This window comes from Anas platyrhynchos, chromosome 4 (genome assembly GCF_047663525.1).
Source record: "Anas platyrhynchos isolate ZD024472 breed Pekin duck chromosome 4, IASCAAS_PekinDuck_T2T, whole genome shotgun sequence".
In the NCBI taxonomy this organism is placed as follows: domain Eukaryota; kingdom Metazoa; phylum Chordata; class Aves; order Anseriformes; family Anatidae; genus Anas; species Anas platyrhynchos.
The window spans coordinates 46,510,625-46,532,019 of record NC_092590.1 but is presented as its reverse complement, the minus strand read 5'-3'; the positions used below and the strand labels follow the sequence as shown (position 1 = coordinate 46,532,019).

Sequence of the window (21,395 nt, the reverse complement as noted above, 5' to 3'; positions counted from 1 at the left end):
ACTGATTCAAACTGCCTTCTTGTGCATTACAGTTTAAGCTTTCTATAAGGTCTATTAGTGTTGGAAGAGTTGATGAACAGCATTAGGTTATTTTTCTTTGCCTAAATGGATATGAAACTATTTTTTTGTGAACAGTGCACAGTAGGCTAGTGCCTTCTAATACTTTGTAAAAGACTTTGTGTTTTGTTTTTTTCAGGATGAAGGGGTTGAATCTGATGATTTGAAAAAAGACATACCCTTGATGCCTCCTCCCCCTGACTCCTGCAGCATGAAGCTGACGATCAAAGAAATTTGGTTTAGTTTTGCAGCTCCTACCAATGTGCGTTCTCCAGCCCATGTATTTTCAAGGTATGACTCTGATTTAAGAGAAAGAAAATAACAATTCTGATTTGGTAAATTACAGTTGTATTTGGTAGATTCTGAATGTAACTTCAATAATTGTTGAAGCTTCTCTGTAAATGCTGGTTTTGGAATTTACATATATCACAGTAGTTCTTGCTTCAATTTGTAACTGCCATCATGTGTAAGAAAGTGTTGCTAGAAAATTTTTAATTAGATATGATAGAAATAAAAAAAATGAATTACTTCCAGTGAGAATGTGATGTATGAAGGAGAGCAAGGAGTGTGACTGAGAATATTTGTTTGATTAGGAGAGAGCCACTCGCTGCTTTTGTCTTCAACATAATGCTTAAACCTTGATTTTATTGACTTTGCACTCTAAGGTTCAAGATAAATCTTTCTGAGATATTTTTTTCATACTCTGTCAACACCTGAAAATTTCTGTTATATACTCTATAATGGATACTAAGTATCTCTACAGGTCAAAGCAAACTTAATGAAACTTTGTATGTGTATAGAACAAGCACATTGTAAACATACAATTCAACAAACTAAATATTCCTGTCAGTATATAACTATAAATTAGAAAATATTTTTGTGAATTTTTGCCTAATATCCTTGCCTCAGTCCTTCAGCAAAATCTCATCACAATACCTTGTATAACAATTAATGTGGGATTCAGTTAATGTTCTCATATTCCACCTATTTGAATGTCGTTCGTAGTAGTAGTAGTAGAAAATCTTGCTAATTGCTGCTGCTGAATGTGAGTACCTAATGCTTGTTATTTTTATCAATTAGGCAACTGAACCTCCTGAGTACTGCAACTCCTGCAGTTGGTGCTTGGCTTGTTCCCATTGATCAAGTGAAGTCATCTTTAAATAAGCTAGAAACTGAAGGAACATTGCGAATCTGTGCTGTTATGGGTTGCATAATGACAGAAGCATTAGAGGTAAATGACCTTTCTAAAATCAAGAGGCAAATCAGAACAGAGCAGTGTAATATGTAATTCATATTCATTTGGGGATCTGAATATTTTCACTGAAACTCACAGTGCCTCCTAAGACAGTTTTTCAAGAATTGGTTACAAGAATTTACTGCCTGTGCTTTTTGTACAGAATCTAAATTTCAATGGGGGAAAAAAAACAGCTATTACTAGTGGTAAAGTCTTGTGCTTCTTACAGGTGTGCATCTCCATGTAAAATAATTGGAGATTCTGTCTGTTGAAAGAAGTATGGCTTTGATATCTGATATGTCTTATGAAATATGAAAGTGTGCTTGAATCATGGAGTATTCAGGGTATTTAGGAGAAAACATGAACTTCTGTGCCCCTGCAGTGCATTGAATTATTGCGCTCATCAGATCCACTTGTTAGAGAGAGCAAAGTGAGGGTGAACAATTCTAATGAGAAGAGCAAAATAGACTTTTTTTCATTGTTGAAAAGTATTATTGGTAGAGCTGTTATAAAAATTGGGTCTTAGTGTGATTTGCTAAGGAGCTTTTGTGTGTGTAGGCAGTTTTCTGCTGTTTGTTTAATTAGCACCATCTAGTGGGAAGATTTTGAAAAGTGGTGAGATCTCTTGGTGAGATCCCATCGTGTATTGCAAGACTGAGAGCTTAGTGTCATGCTAGTTTTATGCTCTACTAATTGCCCTTTGCAGCAGTCCCCTATTGTTACCTCCTTTTATTTTTTTTGACTCTTCTTTCTACCAATAAGCCAAATTAGAAAAGTATTTTTTTATCTAACTAGGAATTAACACTTCGTTTGGAAATCTCAGCTAGCTTAGCAAATATATTCTTTAGTCCAGAAATAACTTTGCAAAAGTGTGGGATTTGAATCCAGCTTTATTACTGCATATAAACAAACTTCAAATATGATATTTTCAGATACCACTTTAAAAAATTGGTAGTTATCCATGTGGCAATTTCATTGTAGAAGTTCAAAATGGAGTTACAAGTTTGTGCTATTGTAGCTGAAATTATCATTCGTATGTCCTGTTTGCAAGTATGTTCATGTGTGAAAAATATTTGCATTTTAATCTAGAATAAAAGCGTGCACTTTCCTCTGAGAAGCAAGTACAACAGGCTCACCAAAGTGGCTCGTTTCCTGCAAGAAAATCCTTCCTGTTTACTGTGTAATATATTGCACCACTACCTTCACCAAGCAAATTACTCTATTATTGAGGATGCCACCATGGTGAGTTACCCCGTAAAAATGTAAATAAGTCAGCATGTTAGTTTAAACCAATTCTAGTATTTTCAATTAGGTAACTGTATAAGGAAAGCCGTAAAACAAGGAAATAAACCTAAACTGGTGCATAAATACTTCATTTGCTAAGTAGACGTGGCTTCTCACATGTCACTTTCTTTTAGGTCTGCTGTTTTTCTTGTGGCCTGTGTATGTGCTTAATTTTTATTTAGCTATTTTATTGTCAAATATATATGAAATCATAACAATTTTAAATACATGCCTTTTTATTTAATGGTCTCTTTATCAAATTTACTTTTTCTTAGAGATAAGAGTGAAGTAGTAAAAATTTGTAGTTTTAAAATGAAATCTCAATTATTGATGCAAGTACATGGCCGAATTAGATTATATTTCAATTATTTTTTTCTGAGAACTAGACTTCATGTCTTTTAGAAATATTAGAATAATACTTCATATATTAGAATAATACTTCAAATACTTCAAATATTAGAATAATACTTCACGAGTTTAAAAAAGCTAGAATTGTAAAAAATGTAAGACTTAAGGATTTAATCTTATTGGTGGCTTTAGAATGTAAATACTTGGATTGTAATGGTAAGTAATTGTTTGGACACATATGTTGGGCATAAGGAAGAGTGTTTGTCCCTGATTTTGCATCATTTTCATAATCCATTTGCATGGCTGACAGATTTGAACAGTGTTTTTCCTTGTGTTTAACTGAGAGCCCAATGATCAGAAATAGCACAATTTGTGGCAGAAATAGCCCTGTTTGATTTGTGGTAAAAATAAAGGTGTGTGTGTTTTTTTAAGCACTATTCAGTGATGCAATTGAAACAAGCCCTGGTTTTACCTCAGTTCTATGTTTTTAAATGACTGCTTACCAACAAAGGAAAAAAAAACACTCAGTTTTTAATTTCAGTTGTTTCTACAGTCACTCTAGGGCTGCTCTGATTTTTAGAGTGTAGTTTAAAGCCTTATAATTACTTCAGCACTTCTTGTTTCATATTTGATAGTCTTGTTTCCTGTTGTTTATTCTTGGCCCACTGGGCTAGACCCTCAGGATTGAATGTATTGTAAATGAATGTATTTACTGTGTTTAATGAAGCTATAGTTCTTATCTGTTAGCCCTGTGACTGCTTATTCAGGTGTTATGTGGTGCAAGCACAGTTCTATCATAATCTAGGAATGGGAGTATTTTGTCGACTTAAAAATATTTTTATAATGTTGATTTTTTATATACAGTTTGTTAAAATGCATTTTTTTCATTTTTTAAGAGTGATGGCCTTCCTGCCCTAGTTACCTTAAAGAAAGGTCTAGTTGCACTGGCAAGGCAGTGGATGAAGTTCATTGTGGTGACCCCAGCCTTTAAAGGAGTCAGCTTACACAGACCAGCTCAGCCAGTGAAACTGCAGACAAATGCCTGCCACGAGAATGAGGATGGGCTTGGATTAGACAACGGAGGGGGTCTTCAGAGTGACACAAGTGCTGATGGAGCAGAGTTTGAATTTGATGCAGGTATTGCAGTGTTTTTGCCCTCTAAAAGTTCACAGGCATAAGTATCTCCTCTCAGAGCATTTGCATCTTACTTAGTTCTAATGCCTGAATATATGATATTCTTTTTTTAGAATTGTCAAGCTTCTTTTATAAAATCATCTTTGTTTTGAAGCTGCTGGTAATAATATTATCGTAATGTTGTAATTGTCACTTATTTGAGGAAAAACAAGAGAAGACCTCATTTCTTGCTTCATATGCCTTGTCTTACTATTTACAGCAGAAAATACATCAACCTTATTATTTGCTAGCTTGCAATTAGGACTTTGTTTTCCAGCTTCTGATCTTGATTTAGAATTGTAACACAATCCTGTGAAGTCTTCCAGGAGTAGCTTCAAATCTACCTTCTTCCATTTGTGAAGACATATTCTCATAAATCCTATTTTTTTCCCATTTTTACTACTTCGTCTGTGATATATTTTTGTTGCCAACTTACACCTTTCTAGTTTAACAAAACTACGAATAAAGCTCTCTATTTGATACAGAGCTGGCTTAAATAAGAACCATAAAAAGGAAGGGCACAAATATTGCTAGGGTACAAAATGTTGCTGGAATTCTCTTTATAGCTGTCTTGAGTTGGCTTACTTATTTTGTGTTTTTAGCATCTATGAGCAGTGTACCTGTTCTCAGAAATACAGTATTTGTTTTTCTTTTCTCAAATACGAGTTACATAACATTGATGAAAAAATATTTAAAATCAGGAGAAGAATCTGCTTTTGGTTAAGAGCCCAGCAGCAGTCATGAGCTTAAAGACGACAATAGTGAAGATGTGCTTGTTTGAAAATTTTAATTATGCTGCATGAAGGATTTTTTTGCCACATTGTAAGTGGCAGTTTTGCCTTCTTGTGTAGACTTAATTGTAGAAGTAATTGATGGTGCACGAAAATGCCACAATTCAAAAAATGATCAGCCATGCCAGAAGTGGCAAAAAAAGTGAAATTTGTTTCATTATGGAAAATTACATTTTGGTATTTTAATTGTCTGTGTTCTCCGGACAGCTCTTCTAAAATAACAAAAAAGGTATGGGCTCCCCTGTTTTGAAATTTGAGGTAACAGACGCATCTTTGTCTTCTTGAAACAAAGTTTTATTCCTCCAGCTATTAAGAGATAGAGAATAACAGTAGTATGTAGTAATAAGAGTACCTGTTTATTTTTGCAGGTGTGAGATTTGACTGGGCTCAGCATGAGGATAGGTAAAAAGCAATCCTGTAGTGGATGCTGCCCCATTTGAGTTTAGTTGCAAAGAGAGAGATATGCAGGAGTTTTGTGTGCGAGCTCACAACTGTAACTAGAGCAAGTTTATTTTGAATCTGTAGCACAAAGCAACAGTTGTATGGCGTTGGAAGGACAAAAAGATTTGTACTTGTATTATCAAGCAAATCCACTAAGCCAGTGTTTGAGGTTTTCTTATATGTCTTAATTCCCTTGAATTCCCTAGACAGTTCTGCGTGTCAGAACCTGGAAGTTCGTGACTGCTTGTAAATAAATGTGTCTAATAATAGACAATCTTGGTTCCTTACAATATATCCAAATGAGGAAAGTTGTTTGCTTGCTTCCAGCTACTGTCAGTGAGCATACAATGCTCTTGGAAGGAACAGCTAATCGTCCTCCGCCTGCTGGTGGCTCTTCTGGGCCTGTAACTGGTGCTGAGATCATGAGGAAGTTATCCAAGACTCACACTCACAGTGATTCTGTTCTGAAAATAAAGGTAAGCTTATAGCATAACTAATACATGGAGGGTGTGCTCCTTATCCCATAAAAGCAATGTTTGATTAGTTAATATATATTCTGCATCTGTTCTTTGTTGGTTATCTTGCCAGTTACCTTCAGAGTCCACTTAAAAACAACATAAATGTGCGTAATTTAAGGATGTGTATTAACTTTAGTGGCTTTCTGGCTTTTAATCTATGGGAGCAGAAGTGGAATTTTAAACTCTCATTACACAAAGTGTAATTGACAAAGCATTTCAATAATTTGCAGTAAAATCAGTCTTTTTTTTTTCTTTTTCCACAAGATGTTCAGAAAGCTGCAAGATTTTATTTTTATTTCTAGTTTCTGAACAGAAAGTTTGTGGATTTTCTTTTTAGCCTTTGTTTTGCAGAGCACCCCCCAAACAGCAAACCTCTCTAGATGATAAGTCAGCTCAGCGGATGTGTGCCTCTGTCCTCTGCAGCAGGGAGCCATCCACTGATACCGCTCACTGCTTCCTTCTGATGGTCTTGCATGGCTTAGGGTTAAGTAGCCCAGATGCTTTGCACATCTGGCTCCTCTTCAGCTGTGAGGGCAGAGATGCTTTTTGCAGTTGTATGCCTTTAGGTGGAGCATGACCCTTCTTCTTGGTGCCAGAAGTCACCAGCTTCCATTCTTTGCTTTTCCTGGAGGTTGCACTTACATTATACTAGGGATGTAAGGGATTCAGACAAAAAATTAAAGCCAAATGAGGTTTATAGTCAGTGGTTGGAATTGTTTCTTCTGGGGATCTGTCTTAGATGCATTCTACACATCTGCAATTTCACTTGTTACATGTCGTGGCTTTTTAAACTGTTTTTGCACTTTACTTTTCAAGTGTTAAAATAATTTTGCTAGTACCTTTATACACAATAGCTGTATGGCATATAACCTGCCCCAAGCGGAATGCTACATGCCTAAACTTTCTGGGAATTAGATTTTGTAGTTACTGTGTTCCAATCTTATATTCAGAACAAATTTCACTTCCATTTTTACAGTTAACACAGTACTTCATTAGTTTCTTTGTTTTGTCTACAAGGGTATACATCCATATCATTCCTTAAGTTACACTAGTGGAGACACGGCTACGGATTCACCAGTGCATGTTGGCCGTTCTGGCATGGCAGTCAAGGAAAGTCCAAGAAAAGAGAGTCTGCTCAGCTATCTTACTGGAAGCTTTCCTAGCTTGCATAATCTTTTGGAAGGAACTCCTCAAAGAAGTACAACTGCAGTTAAAAGTAGTTCTTTAACAAGAACAGGTATGATGTAGCTGAAATTGTGGGAGGGAGGGGAAGAGAGGGCTGACTTTAAGAATTTAAGTAGAAAAGATACTCTATTTTCTAGAGATCACTGCACCATATAATTTCATATAAGCAAGCATCAAATACATCAGATTAGGAAAAAATATGACAGCTAACGAACTAAAATGTTTTCCTTTTACACAGCTTTGTTAGTTTCTGAGGGCATATATGTAGATAATTACAATAGTGAGTTGTTCTGAATTAATAAGCAAATTAAGTGATCAATCTGTATTTGTTAGGTGGTTTTTGACCTTGTAAGTAGGTCAAAAAGTGGACCAAAATGTATGTTCCAGTAAGTTAGTTTGTATATAACAGTAATTTGCTTATTTTTTAATATTTAATAATGGTTCTTCAAACAAATGTGGTTTGTAGAAATTTGAAATACGTGTATTGAAATTTTTACACTCTGTGTTACTGTTCACCATGCACTGTTACTATTTATATAAAGACAAATGCGTAAGTTAGACATTGCATTTTTTTCTAAACCCTCTCTCTTTTGGTATCTGGGGATGAAATACAGAGAAAGAAAGGTATATTTGTTTCTTAATGAGTCCTTTGGCCTAATTAAGGTAGAAATGAACAAATGCAATGACACTCGTAGTGCAACATCTATTAATGTCATGGTGGAAGTTCTGTGGTAGCATATATAGTTTGTAAGGGTTCTTCCTGACCCATTGGAATAAAACTTGAGGGTTAGCCTTACTATTTTAATACTAGATGTGTATTCTCAGTAAAATTGTGCTGTGTTTCTGCTTTTGCTGACTTTGATTCAACAAAAAAAGCTTCTGATTTGTTTGCATAGGAAACACGGTGGCCACAGATATGTTATCTGAACATCCTTTGCTGTCTGAACCATCTTCTGTGAGTTTCTATAACTGGATGTCAAATGCCGTGGGCAACAGAGGAAGCGTAGTACAGGAAAGTCCAGCCACCAAATCTGGACACAACAGTCTTCCAACAGGTATAGTTGTTAACAATTGATTTAAGATATGACTCTGGGTTGGCTGTTCCTGTGTTTATTACTTCTTTTTCTGAAAGTAATAGAGCAAGTGGCTTAAGTTTAACAGACATAAATACTACCTGTGGGACTTCTCAGCAAACCAAAAAATGGAAAAAAGTCATTAAAACAATTTTTTTCATTTCTCTCACCCTCAATCAAAAAAAAAATCTTTTCCTTACATTTGGAACTGTAAATGTTATTGCCAAGACCATGTGTAGCTGTGAAAAGGTAAGCTGTACAATTATCCTTAGTTGCAAGGTTCCTTTTTTGTTAGTTTTTGTTAGTTAGTTCTCATCCGTAGTTTGCATGTTTTTGCAATGAAGATTTTGAATGTTGGAATCCTTGATCTTTCTCAGTTCAATTTTGAAGCAGAGTATAAACATAATTTTTAGCTATGATAGGAAATAGTCATCAGGTTTAAAGGAATGGAGAAAAGAACAGATACACTACTGAAGCACTTAAGTGTATCGGAGAAAGATACGTAACAATTTGTTGCAGCTTATTTATTATTATTATATGCCTGCCATTTATAATTTTCAAACATGTAAATTTTTATTCTCTGCAACACTAAATTTGAATTTTTCTTTGGTTAACAGTCTTTCGACCACTTCTTGTTTGTTTTCAGTATTGAACAAATAGTCTGATTCCAGAAAACACCTTTGTGCTTTACTTATTGCTCAGCCAGTGTGGCCCTTCTGCAAACTGTAATGTGCTTTTCTGCAAAGGAATCACAGGGTAGAAGTATAGCATTCAATTTTGCTTTCAGAGAAAGGTTCATTTTTTTAATGCTGAGATTGTCATAGTTTGTTCACAAGCTTATACTCCTGAAATTAGATGTAGTGATTCTTACTCAGACAGATCTATCCCAATTATTCTTCTGTGAACACGCGTAGCCGTGGCTCTCTGGTAAGTTCTGTAAACTGGAGTTCTGAAGATTCAGCCTGGACATACACTGGCAGAGCAGCTCTGTCTCATGCAGGCCAGTCCAATCCAGAGTCAAGGCACAAATAATTCAGCATTGCAGAGCATGTTTTCTAAACACTAATCTATAAAGATCTAATTAGCGTGTCTTACATTACGACTAATAAAAAACAGACATAGCACATTGATAGCTAGAAGTAATTACCTGTAACTGTGGTTGATCGTTGCTTTTTTTGATGGTACAGGCAAATTAGTTTTCTGTTGTAGCTCAAGCACATGTATTAAGTACCCTGTGGAGTGCAATACAGGCAAGAGGCTGTGGGAAGGAAGAAAAATCTCTGCTTTTCAAATATGAGTTTTGAACAATATCAAACTTCATACCCTGAATGCCATTTTTGTGAGGTTATGGACCAGATCAGGAGTCTGATGTCCTGTGTGTATAGCAAGTGTGTCTGCATTAATTAACTTTGAGTTTTTATAGAGTTGGTGGTGTTGAAAATTGCTGTGGTGTTCGTGTTCCATGGGTATTTATTTTTTAGGTGTTACACCAAATCTTCCTACAATACCCTCTGCTTCAGACTTCAACACTGTTTTGTCTAGTGACCAGAACACCCTGGATGGCACACACTCACAGCACAGCACCAGTCAGGATGACATTGCAGGTGTAGAAGAAGGTAACCAGGGGTTTCCTGCTGTCCAGCTAGCAGATGCACAGGTAGGCGTGGTTTACAGATGTATTTTGGAGTTCTGTAAGAGAAAACTAGTTAATATTTATTAAATCCTAAAATGATGAGTGTTATCCTCATTTTGTATGTGTTTATCTTACGCATTCCTATGCAAAGATGGAAAGGTTCAAGAAACCTCTAGGTTTCTTTAGCAACTTTTGTTAATGGTGATTAATGGAACATGATTTAATAACTTCAAAGAATGTTTGGAGCATTTCTGAGAACAGCGTAGTTTGCCAGCGTACTTTTTACTGGGGGGAACATTCAACTGTACTGCAGAAAACTTACTCCTAAAGCTAAGCGCTCAATGTTAGCTTGCTGTGTAGTCAATCTTTGTGCTCAAAAAGTGCATAAAACCTTTTTTTTTCATTGTTTGCTGTTTTACACCACTGTAATAACTTTTTGCCATATTACATAGCTAATTTACTGTAAATATGATAGATAAACAAATGATGGAGCAGGGAAACGGGAATATAGGAATAATCTAGACAGTGAGAAGTAAATTGGTGGATTTTGTTTTGTAGGTTGTCTTCAAGCCGCTTCTAAGTTACACGGGAATTCAGTCTCAGGATGCAATGCCACTCTGCTACAGAATGTACTTTGGAGAGTACCTTTCTTTCTCAGGAACTTTGGACTGCTTAAGAGCAGATATTGTTGATTCAGATACAGCAAAAGAAAGAAAAAGCAAGCGAGCTCGAAGGTATGTCATGTATTTGAAAATACATGTATTGGTTAAAGAAGATAAATAAGGGCTTTCACTGTGAAGTAGAAGTCAAATGGAGTTCTAAAGCACTTCCAGAGAATAAGGAGCAGTTTCTTTTTTTCTTCTGATCCTACCTGTTTTCTCTTGCTGTTATAATATTTTCTTTTTTATCTTCCTGTGTAGTGGTTTGGAAATTTCAAGTCTTTGAATCTCACCTACTTTTGTAAATGGGAGACTGGGGTGGGGAAGGGGGTAAAGGTGGGAATAACAGTGGGAGAAACTTGAAAGGCTATGAAGTGCTATTTTGTGATTAATCCTATAATGAGATGTTATTTTGAGAGATTGTTATTTTGAGTGTAAATACTGAGTCTTTTTTCTTTTTTTCTTCCCCTTGAGTGTATTGGGTTATAAGCTTCTATCATAACTTCATGTTATGATAGAATAATTGCATGCCAAACTAAGTTTTCCTAGAACTAAATGATTATTGTGTTAGTAACACACACTGTGGAAGTATGAAAATTATTTAAACTGTGTTAAGAATGTGATACTCTAAGGGAAGTGAAAATTTGGATTGAGTAAATCAGATGTACCATCATGTAAAAAGTATTTGACTCCATGCTAGTCATGAAGAAAAACAAAATACAACTTTTACCTTCTCTTTCCTAGGCAAGGAGCTGTCAACCTTCCTCCTCTTGAATTCAAACCAGCTTTAATGTTGGAAACTTTCAGTATTAGTGCTGTTGTAATGGAGAAATCCATGTGCACGCCTCAGAACTCCACCAATGCCCTTTCTTTTCACGACTTGAATAAACGCTATTACAATACTTTTCACTGTAACTTTACAATTTCTTGCCAGTCCATAAGCCAGCACGTGGATATGGCACTGGTTCGTCTCATTCATCAGTTCAGTACAATGATTGATGACATCAAAGCCACGCAGACGGACATCAAGCTTAGCAGATACACAGCTGGATCAGCTTCTCCAACACCTACTTTTAAAACCCGCAAACACAGAGACTTCCGCTCCTCTGATTTTAGCCGAAGCTCTCGAGGAAGTCTTAATGGAGGTAACAGGGTGAACAACACCAAGAGCAAACGAACAAACAACGAGAACAATAAAAAAGAATCTCGAAACAAGAATTCCCTGGGCAGGTCAGAAAGGAGAACTTCTAAAGTGTCCAGGAAAGGTTCAAAAGATGTAGTTGACCACGTGACTATTCACATGGATGACTCTGACTCTATTACTGTGTCAGAACAGAGTGAACCTTCTGCAGAGTGCTGGCAAAATATGTACAAACTGTTGAACTTCTATTCACTTATTTCTGATCCAACCGGAATTTTAGAGAAGTCTTCGGAAACTTTCGGACCAACAGGTAAATCAGTTGATGAATCCAAATAATTTGGAGTACATGAGTTTGCAGAAGTCTGTTCTTTTACAGCATGACCAGAAGGGGTTTTTGAAAACTGTCCACCTCATCTAACTTTGAACAAAGGAGCAGGGAGTGGGGTTGAGCATCTTGTAGTTAACTTGCCAAGATGGTGTACAAAGTATTTTCCCAGCTTTATATTATGCTTTGATTCTTTCAGTCTCAGACTTAGTCAAGTAAGTGTTAATCAACTGATTTAAAATTCAGTCCCTTGTTACTCTTGTAAGTGTATCATACTGAAATGGGAGTTTGTTGAAGACAGGAATATCATTCTTGTACAGAATACCATACCCACAGATATGATACCTGCAGTAACTTTTCCTTGCCTAAAGAGTTCTCTTTATATGCGAGATGTATGGTCTTTGGTTTCAAACACAAAAGTAAATCAGATATGTTAAGAATTTCTTCTACAATATCCTTAAATATTTGTGTTTTCGTAGGTGTTCGAAGCCCAACTGAACCTGCTTGTAGAGTTGTGTTTGAGAACGAGCAGGATAATGGCAGAGACGCGCAGAGGAAACGCAGCCTGGTGACCTCGGAGCCCCAGCACGTGACCCTCATAGTCTTTGGCATCGGCATGGTAAATCGAACCCACCTGGAGGCGGATATCGGTGGTCTCACAATGGAGTCGGAGCTGAAGAGAATCCACGGCAGTTTCACCCTGAAAGAAAAAATGAAAGGTGAGATAAATGAACTTAGACATACTCGGTAGTTAAAGTCAGTAGTGGCTTTAGCTTGTATGTGTGCCTGTGCGTACCTGTATATGTATTTGTAATGTTTTATTTGTAAATAAATGTACGTCGTGTCTGGGTGTGGGTACTGTAACAGTCAGTGTGTTCTTTTTAAAAGCTATTGCTAAGATGCTGAGAAAATTAAAAGGATGCAGGATTTTCAGAAAATGACTGGTGAACAAAATTATTTCAGAAGATGAAATTACTCCTTTTGTTTTCAAAAGCTTTCTTCTGGCCAGAGTTTAAATTTGATATAGCACAATGTGATTACAGAGACTCTAATTTTTGAATTACTTTGTTGCTACTGTATTTTTGAAAGCAGTAGGCATACCTGGAGGTATTACACTGAATCACGTACTGTTAAATATCTTTATTTTCTTAAAGATGTACTGCATCAAAAGATGACTGAGACATGTGCCACTGCTCACATAGGAGGTGTCAATATTGTCCTACTGGAGGGAATCACCCCAAACATTCAGTAAGTATGAAGCCTGATGATTTTAAAATAACTGAGGAAGTGGTATCAGTTGTGTGACGGTAAAGCTGTGTAGCTTACTGTGCAGAAAGCCTTGAAGATATGTTTCTAGATAGAATCTGTTAAGTTATAGAGTCTGACAATCATGCAGCTGTTGCAGAGCTTGGCCTGAGTTTGCCTCCTGAAGCTAATGGCATGTACCTGTCGGCAGGAAGCTTTTCTATGAAAGGCTTATCTCTGAGTGAGCTGAGGATTATAGCCTACAGGACGTTGGTAGGTTTCAGTCTAGGGTGCCAACAAAGTTTTAGTTGTAATTCTGTGAACGGGAACACTCCTGCTCCTTTTTATTTCTAGTGAAAGGTATTAGTAAGTTGTTGATTGTAGGTTCACAGTGAAAATGGGTGACGACTGGAAAAAATGTAGGGAACGGGTCTTACATAAATGATCATACAGGCAGATCTTCCTGCACCAGTTTTATTCCATATGATGTACACATAGAAACTTCGGTATTTACTGTTTCTGTTATGCTTCTAATTGTTTTGGAAGCTTGTAGGTTCTACTAAACAAAACAAGTTTTTATAGGCAATATTAAACCTAATGACACTGTTTCATCCTATTTAAGATCTAGATTGTTACTCAGATATCTTTTTGAACTCCCATGTTGCATGATTCTTTTGTCATTTTTACCATTCTAATATCCATTCTCCACCCTTTATATAATTGATATAATTGGAGAAAGAAAAGAAAAATCACTTTTTTGTGCATGAACATCTTGAATGACTTGCTCAGCATCCACATTGTTGTTTTTATTTTGTCAGGTACACAGACTTAAAAAAGGCATGCATTATTTTTCTTTGTTTCTAGGTGAATTCTTTGAGTTGCAAAACAACAGTTAAACTACAAATCTTTGTAACATAGAACACCCTCACACAATTTGAATGTTAGTTGGGTAACCCTCAGTATGTGATCTGGTTTTAGGATATTAATAATGTTGTTGAAAAGGGGCTAAATAACATGACTTGATTCTCTCTTTTTTTTCTTTTCTCTTTTATTTATCCCTGTTTAGTTTAGAAGATAATGTAAATAAGTTAAATAGTACAGAATTTTACTAATACCCCCAGATAAATTGTGCCTGATAAATGTGTTTCAGAAGAATAATTACAAGTTCTAATCTGACAGCCATGTAGTGTTTCTGAAGATGGCTGGGGTTCTTCAGGTCTGCTTTATGCTATAATCTTACTGAACTTCTATATAGGAATGGTAGAAATGGGGGAAAATAATCATTAAATCTTGATCAACAACAAAAACTAACAAACCCCAAACCTTCAACTTGTTAACTTTGAAAGTAAGTGTCATATTGTGGGTTACAAATAATTAACTGACTAATTTTGCATGAATGTTTATTCTTTATTTGCTTTGTTTTTGTTTTTCTTGCTTTCTCTTCAATCTTCATCTCTAGACTGGAGGATTTTCCTACATCTCCTACAAGCACAGCCAAACAAGAATTTCTGTATGTCATATTATAATGTTTAATAGTCTTGCAACTACCTGTGTTGTGTAGCTAATGGCTGCATTCCCAGTGTGTGTGATTGTCTAGGCAGATGTTGCTTGAATACATTTTAGATTAACATCTAATATTAGCTAGATAAGCTTTTCATGTAGTCTGCAAATACCTGTCCAAAAAAAAAACCCCAACTTTTAAGTTTTCATTTAACAATCTAGCTTTAGGGGCAGACATTACTACACTGTACTGTCACTACTGTAACACTAGAAGGGCTTCACTGACTGTTCAGTTCTTTAGGTGTGCTTCTGTGCTTATTTTAATGAGGTGAAACAATGCTGATAAATGTGGAGGTTAGATTTATTTTTAATTTGTTAAGAAACTGCTGTGCTTGGAGTGATAATACTGATTGTGATTTGATCAGGATCACTTCTTCTGTCTTTACATACCTCAGTGCTGGGTTGATACCAGCTATGCTGACTAGGCTGTGCTAACAAAATGTTTTCCTTAAAATCATGCCTGTGCATCTACTGCAAATGAAGGTGAACCTTTTCATGTCCCCCAGTTCCCTATGTGTGAATACAGGTGTCTTTTTTTTTCCCCTCCTCTTAGGAAAAAATGCAGTGTTTTCTCTCTAGTTGCTTTCTTCTTTCCTGATTCTAAGCTCAGGGGAGGGTCTCACTGGAGTAGTGGTCAAAGTGGGAATTGGTACATGGGACAAACTCTCTATAGGAAGCTGTCTTCCTATAGTTCCCTAGCATGGGTTAGGCTGAGTGGAGGCCTTGTAGCCAGTTCTGTAGTGGAACAAAGCCTTTGGTCACGAGTTAACCCGGAGAGTTGTCATTTATGGAATTGATGTAAGAACATAGGACTACTTCTGAATGTGTGCCTTGTCCGTAACTTAAGTATTATTTTTTATAACAGTATTCAATGAGGTCTGTTGTAGGTGTATCAGCATATGTACTCAAACTACAGATAAGTGATGTGCAGTGCTCATTCGGAATAAATACGCAGCCACCCAGGTCTGCATTCTGTCCTGTCATGGAAGTAAGCTTTGGGTAGACTGCACAGTGAAATTCATTAGTTTCGTGAAATAAGCCAATATCTGTGCAGGGAAGCACAGTTAATTTTGCTGAATACTTGTGAAGTCCAGACTGAGGAAATTCTTTTCAATCTGATTCTTCCACGACAGCTGTATTGGTGTGAGGTTTGTTTGTTTTTTTTAATTAAGGAAATGCTTGCAGTGGCATGAATTCATATCTACAGATTTTATTATAAACTCAGTACAGCTTTTAACTCCAATTATATTTGCTTTTAACTTTTAAGCAAAGCACAGTTAAGACTACACTGTCTATCCAGTATGCAACAGGAAAAGATCTTGCAGCTTCCCATGAGTTGGAAGTTGTCCATCAAACCCTAAATGCTTCAACTGTTAATCTGGTACTATTTTGCATTATTGATTAGAAAAAATACGTATTCTTGATTTGCCACAATAGTTCAATCAGAAGCTTAACAGGAGGAGATGATTTGTGCAGGAAATACGGAAACATCAACAGAGATACAATTTTTTCTTTTAAAGAGGTGGAATAAAGTAAGCCTGCCCTTTTCTTCAGTATGTATTTAAGTAATTTTATTTTTTTCTGAAAATACTTGTGAATTAAGATTTCATTCCTCCTTCATATTTATGTTAATTCTTAAACAAAAAAAAATTGAAATAATTTCTGCTTGATCTTCCACCATGAAATTTTAATTCACTGTTGATAGGCCTGTGGTTGCCTAACAGTGCTGTGGACTTGTTTGTTGTAAGCAGGGGGAAGATGGCTCTTTTTGTATTTCCACACCAGGGATGCTTTGGGCTAGCCAATGTTTAACATGCAATATCTGACCCTTTGCTACGGCTTCACAGAGGAAACATTACTTAGGGACTAGAATTCATAGAATAATGTAGCTTTCACCGTGAAAACGAACTGCCTGCGTAACAGTTTAAATCATGATGCAAAAATTACTTTGATTACGTCCATTAAGTTAGCATTTGAGAAACTTTAGTTGAATGGTGCAATCTTACAGAGGCTGTTTTTCAGTCATTTTAGCGAACGTTCTACATCTCCAAAACTGTGTGTCTTTCTCTCTGAGGCTGTTTTTCTCTCTGCTGGCTACATAATATATTCCCATTGGGCAGAAATGAGAAACAATGTGTTACCCCTTGTGTCCTTTTTAATAGGAGCTTAGTGAAATCCGATAATGCCAAAACTTCATTCCACAATCAACAACTGACAGCTTTGTACAGTTGAGTTTTATCTTATGTAATCATTGTGAACCAAATCCGTGTTCAAATAACATTAAAATCAAGTTTTGACTCATACTATTCCAAAATATGAAGTCTATTAAACATCGGGATTAATTTGTTAAGGCAATTATTGTTTACTAAGTATATCACATTGCTAAGCGAGTATTTTTTCCATTGACCATTTTGGATGCTGAAGTCAGATTTTACTAAGTCATCTTACCCAAAGGATGAGTTGGGTGTATCCCTGAAAAGGAACTGAGATGGAAGGCTCTTGTTTCTGTATGTGAAAATTTGTCTGTGTCTGTGTAGCCTAGTGTGCATAAATTCCATTGGTCTTTTGTTATGCCAGAATAACAGTTTAACAGGTATTTTTGCAATGCATGCCTTGTAGTTCTCTTATAATCTAGTTGTCTGTGGCATGTAGTGCATCTGTGTGTGTAAAATGGAAGAAAAAGTCATGTGTATGTAGCTTATAAACAATCAGCTGAATTTCTAAGTATTCAAATAACTCTTAAAAACCCATTTTAACATAAAGCTGTAACTATTTTAAAGGGTGCACAAGTAAGTCCTATTTCTGTTTCTGTTAGAACTGTAGTGAAATGCAGCATTGCCAAATCCCAGGCCCTGTATAGTGCCCAGAGGGGGCTGAAAACAAACAATGCTGCTGTGGTCAAGGTTGGAGCCATCAGCATCAACATTCCTCAGCACCCCGCCACTCTGCACAGCATGATGGTGCGCAGCTCTCACCAGCTCTCCAAGCAGATTTCAGATCTCATCAGGCAACCGTCAACTGCGTAAGTGATGTTGGCCTGGCATTTCTGAAGACTACCAACTGCCTTGTGCTACTTTGAGCACATGTGGGAGAGTCAGGCTAGAATAACGAGGTGTTTTCTGATCTTTTGTAGTCCTCAGCCTACAAAAGAAGACGTTGCAACTCCTTTGCCCTCTGAAAAGACTCCAACGAGTATTAATCAAACACCCGTTGAAACAAATGAATTTCCACAGCTGCCAGAAGGCTTAGAAAAGAAGCCTATAGTTCTTAAATTCAGTGCTATGATAGATGGTATAGCTATTGGAGCAGCACTTTTGCCCTCTTTAAAGGCAGAATATAAGATGGGAAGAATGAGGAGTCACGGAATGACAGGTAACAGCTCTCTGACACTTCAGAAATGTTATGGCTTTTCATTTGGTCTTGAAAAACGAATCCAAGAGGACTGGATATTTCTGCTGAGTCATTTTGATAGGTTTGACTCTGTTGCTGTTGGCTTTTTTAATCTGTACTTCAACCACGTGGGGCCATAGAGAGAATTTACCCTGCTTTAATAATACATGATTGTTGAAGGTAGAATACAAGATCGGATTAAGAAATGTATGCATTCATATACATAGCTTTCCCCCTCTGTTAAAATCGGTTTATGATGCTTGATTAATCAAATTCTGATTGGTAAGGCTAGCCAAGAATACTCTTACAGGGCCTTAGTACAGATGAGTTAGACTCACTTTTCTGTCAAAATATAGTCAAGTCTTTGTTTTCGTTAAAAACTGAGAGAACCCAAAATCTTGTGGATGGGTATGTATAGCTGTAGAGATACGTGCCCTTTTTTATTTTTATTATCCCAGATTTTTATTATCCCAGAAGTGTTCTTAAATTTAAAAATACTTGAAATTCTTTTGCCAGATCATATATTTTTCCCCATTTCCCTTTTACAGGTGCTCAGACAAGATTTAATTTTGAGCTTCCAAGTCACAGATTGCGCTTCACTTCAAAAGTCTCAGCCACTGATATGTCAACCATTCCTCCTTCAGCAAGTCTTAACCTTCCTCCCGTCACTATGTCAGGCAAATACATCATGGAAGAACATGATACTTACTCAGATCAAATCTGGAGCATAGATGAACTACCTGCTAAACAAGGCTACTATCTACAAGGGAACTACTTACGTTGTGTGGCTGAGGTAGGTGTTGAAAAGAGTGGACAGTTAAGTTATTTCCATTCTGTTTTATTTCTGTTTCTGCAACTTCATCTTATTTCAATTATCTGCCTTCTCCAAAACTCTTGGGTTTACGGATTGATCCAAATATAACATTTGCTATTGCATGAAATAGAAATCGAACTTTGTGCTCTTAGTCGGATGAGCACCCAACATATTAAACAGTCAAGAATGCTATATTTGGAGGATTTTGAATATGTTACTTTGTGCAAATAAATAAGAAAGACTTATTTAGTAACACTTTTTGTTTTTATTTTTGGAGTGAATATTTCTCATCAGTCAGCTTGAATAAAAGCATAGTACACTGATGATTCAAGTAAAACTTCTAAACCGATAGCTTATGCTTCTATATCAGATAATTATCATACAATGTGCAAAAGATACTTAAAGATTTGTATTTGAATTGTTTTATTTCTTTATGCTTAGATAGCTGCATAGATAAAAGGATATATATCGTATATACACCCTCAGTGAATGATCTAAAATTTTCTGTTTATACACAGTGTTAGACACAAGTTGTATTTGCATACCAATATGCACAGATACTTTTCACAGAGAGAAAAATCTTGCTGCTTAAAAGAAACTAATCTGGTGGGGAAGAGTGGCACTTTTCTATATTTCTTCAGTCAAAAAAATTGCTTAGCATGTTTGTGAGTGAGATTTCTGATGCTAGCATCTTTATGGGAGAAGATCATGGGTGCTGCTCTTTGTTCAACCCATTTGTGTTATTTCCTGGCTGAAGAAATACTCACAGATCTTGAATTTGTTCAGTGTGTAAATCTAAGCAGGGAGGCACTGCTTAGGAGAGCCAAAAGCCAAGCCCAAGTAATTTCATAAAATATCTATATTTTGATTTTATTTTAAAAAATATCCAATGGAAAACTTAAACAGTCTTGGGAAGACTCCAGTTCCTTAGGAATATTCTTTAAGATTTGATTGGGCACATTAAGTTTACCATTGTAGACATCAGTAATCTTGTTCATCTGTAATAATTAAAGAAATAGACTTCTAGAAGTGGACAGCTCACTTCTATATTTGTTCTTATTTACGATCTGAAATTAAGTAGAATTTTGCATTCTTTTCTGAACCTTAATGACCTCCTGCATTTTGGTATTTAAGCTAAACTTAAGCAGGAGAATAAACTTTTTTGTATAATAGCAAAGGTTTTCAGTTTTCACCTGTGGTGTTCACAGCAGAAAAATTGCAAGACAAAAGTTTTTTTTTTTGAAATGCCAATAATGTAATAAAAGTTTTTTTTATTAAAAAAAAAAAAAAAAGAAAGAAAACATAGCTATGATAACTGTTTTAAAGTTTTGTTTTGCTTTTATTCCTGTAGGTTGGTTCCTTTGAACATAATCTCACAACTGATCTCTTAAATCATTTAGTATTTGTGCAAAAAGTGTTCATGAAGGAGGTAAATGAAGTCATACAGAAGGTTTCAGGTAAGCAGAAACACTTAAAACCAACTTTTAAATAAAATCTTTAACCCTTGTTTGATGGCAACATTATATAGTTCTCTAGATAAGCTCTTTATTTCACAGGCACCATTACTTCGCATCTAGCATTGAACAGGAGGAAGCAGTAGAGCTTGAGTTTGAACAGAGGCTCTGGAAGTTTTTGTATCTATTTCAGAGTCAGGATGTTTTATTGGGAAACCTGGTAATTTGTTATTCTGGACACGAGCCTCTCTGTCTGCTTTTGACAGACATGATTACATTCTGTATTCACTTTGCTCCCCTCCAAAACAAAGGTCATAATCTACTGCATTATGTAAAATAATTTCAGCATATTATTTTAAGGAAAACAGCTGTGTCTGGGGAAAACAGTAAATACCAATATTGGTATTTTTCCAGCATCTCCCTATTCCTAGCTCTTTGATATTTTTTTTTAATTATTATTAGAGAACGTTTCAGTATTGGATGAAAAAGACACTTGGCTATTCATTAGGTTGATTTGTCAGTCATGCCATATACCGCAGAAATGGCTGTTTTATTTCATCTTTTCCAAAAATGTTTCAGAAGAAACAAGCATTATCACAGAAACCAAAGCAGAGAACAGTTGCAAAATCACTTGATACTGTCTCTTTTTCAGTATCAAATGGAAATATTTGTGTTCAGCTGTTTGAGTAGACAGTTACAAAGCGTCTGTTTTCTTACCTAATCTGATGGAAGTTTTTTTTTCTGTAGGCTGAATCAGAATTTGCACGGCATTTAAAAATAGGTCCAAGCGCTTCCAGCTGTTAGTGTTAAAGACTTAATCTGTCTGAAATCTGAAAGAGAATTCAAAACCCTCCAAAACTGAAAAAGAACCAAGAAGCTAGTGCCATGCAGAGATATTTCACTTCAGCAAACAAGTTCTGTCACCCCAAAGACAGGAGTGAAAAAATAAAATAATGTTTTGTTTTGTTTTGTTTTAACTGATATGGGATTACCCTGAAGGCAAATGTAAGGGCTGGAAGCTTTGTTTTACAAACTAGTTATCCTTTGGTAGTTTAAAAAATACATGAATA

General features: G+C 36.0%; 1 protein-coding gene across 13 annotated transcripts in view; it reads left to right on the top strand.

The window, feature by feature from the left end:
* BLTP1 (bridge-like lipid transfer protein family member 1) overlaps positions 1-21,395 on the top strand; it is a 113,219-nt gene that overhangs the window by 56,389 nt on the left and 35,435 nt on the right. For 10 of the 13 annotated variants that reach the window (XM_038178196.2, XM_038178197.2, XM_038178193.2 and 7 more), the window contains 17 exons: positions 197-348; positions 1,138-1,288; positions 2,381-2,533; positions 3,820-4,060; positions 5,656-5,804; positions 6,864-7,083; positions 7,928-8,086; positions 9,586-9,761; positions 10,296-10,471; positions 11,141-11,847; positions 12,342-12,581; positions 13,017-13,110; positions 14,567-14,617; positions 17,483-17,689; positions 17,801-18,039; positions 18,606-18,850; positions 20,223-20,328. In XM_038178196.2, the coding sequence (XP_038034124.1) occupies positions 197-348; positions 1,138-1,288; positions 2,381-2,533; positions 3,820-4,060; positions 5,656-5,804; positions 6,864-7,083; positions 7,928-8,086; positions 9,586-9,761; positions 10,296-10,471; positions 11,141-11,847; positions 12,342-12,581; positions 13,017-13,110; positions 14,567-14,617; positions 17,483-17,689; positions 17,801-18,039; positions 18,606-18,850; positions 20,223-20,328 (3,466 nt within the window). The remainder of the gene's footprint in view (positions 1-196; positions 349-1,137; positions 1,289-2,380; positions 2,534-3,819; positions 4,061-5,655; positions 5,805-6,863; positions 7,084-7,927; positions 8,087-9,585; positions 9,762-10,295; positions 10,472-11,140; positions 11,848-12,341; positions 12,582-13,016; positions 13,111-14,566; positions 14,618-17,482; positions 17,690-17,800; positions 18,040-18,605; positions 18,851-20,222; positions 20,329-21,395) is intronic. The other 3 variants (XM_072037479.1, XM_038178192.2, XM_038178191.2) reach the window with 2 other exon arrangements.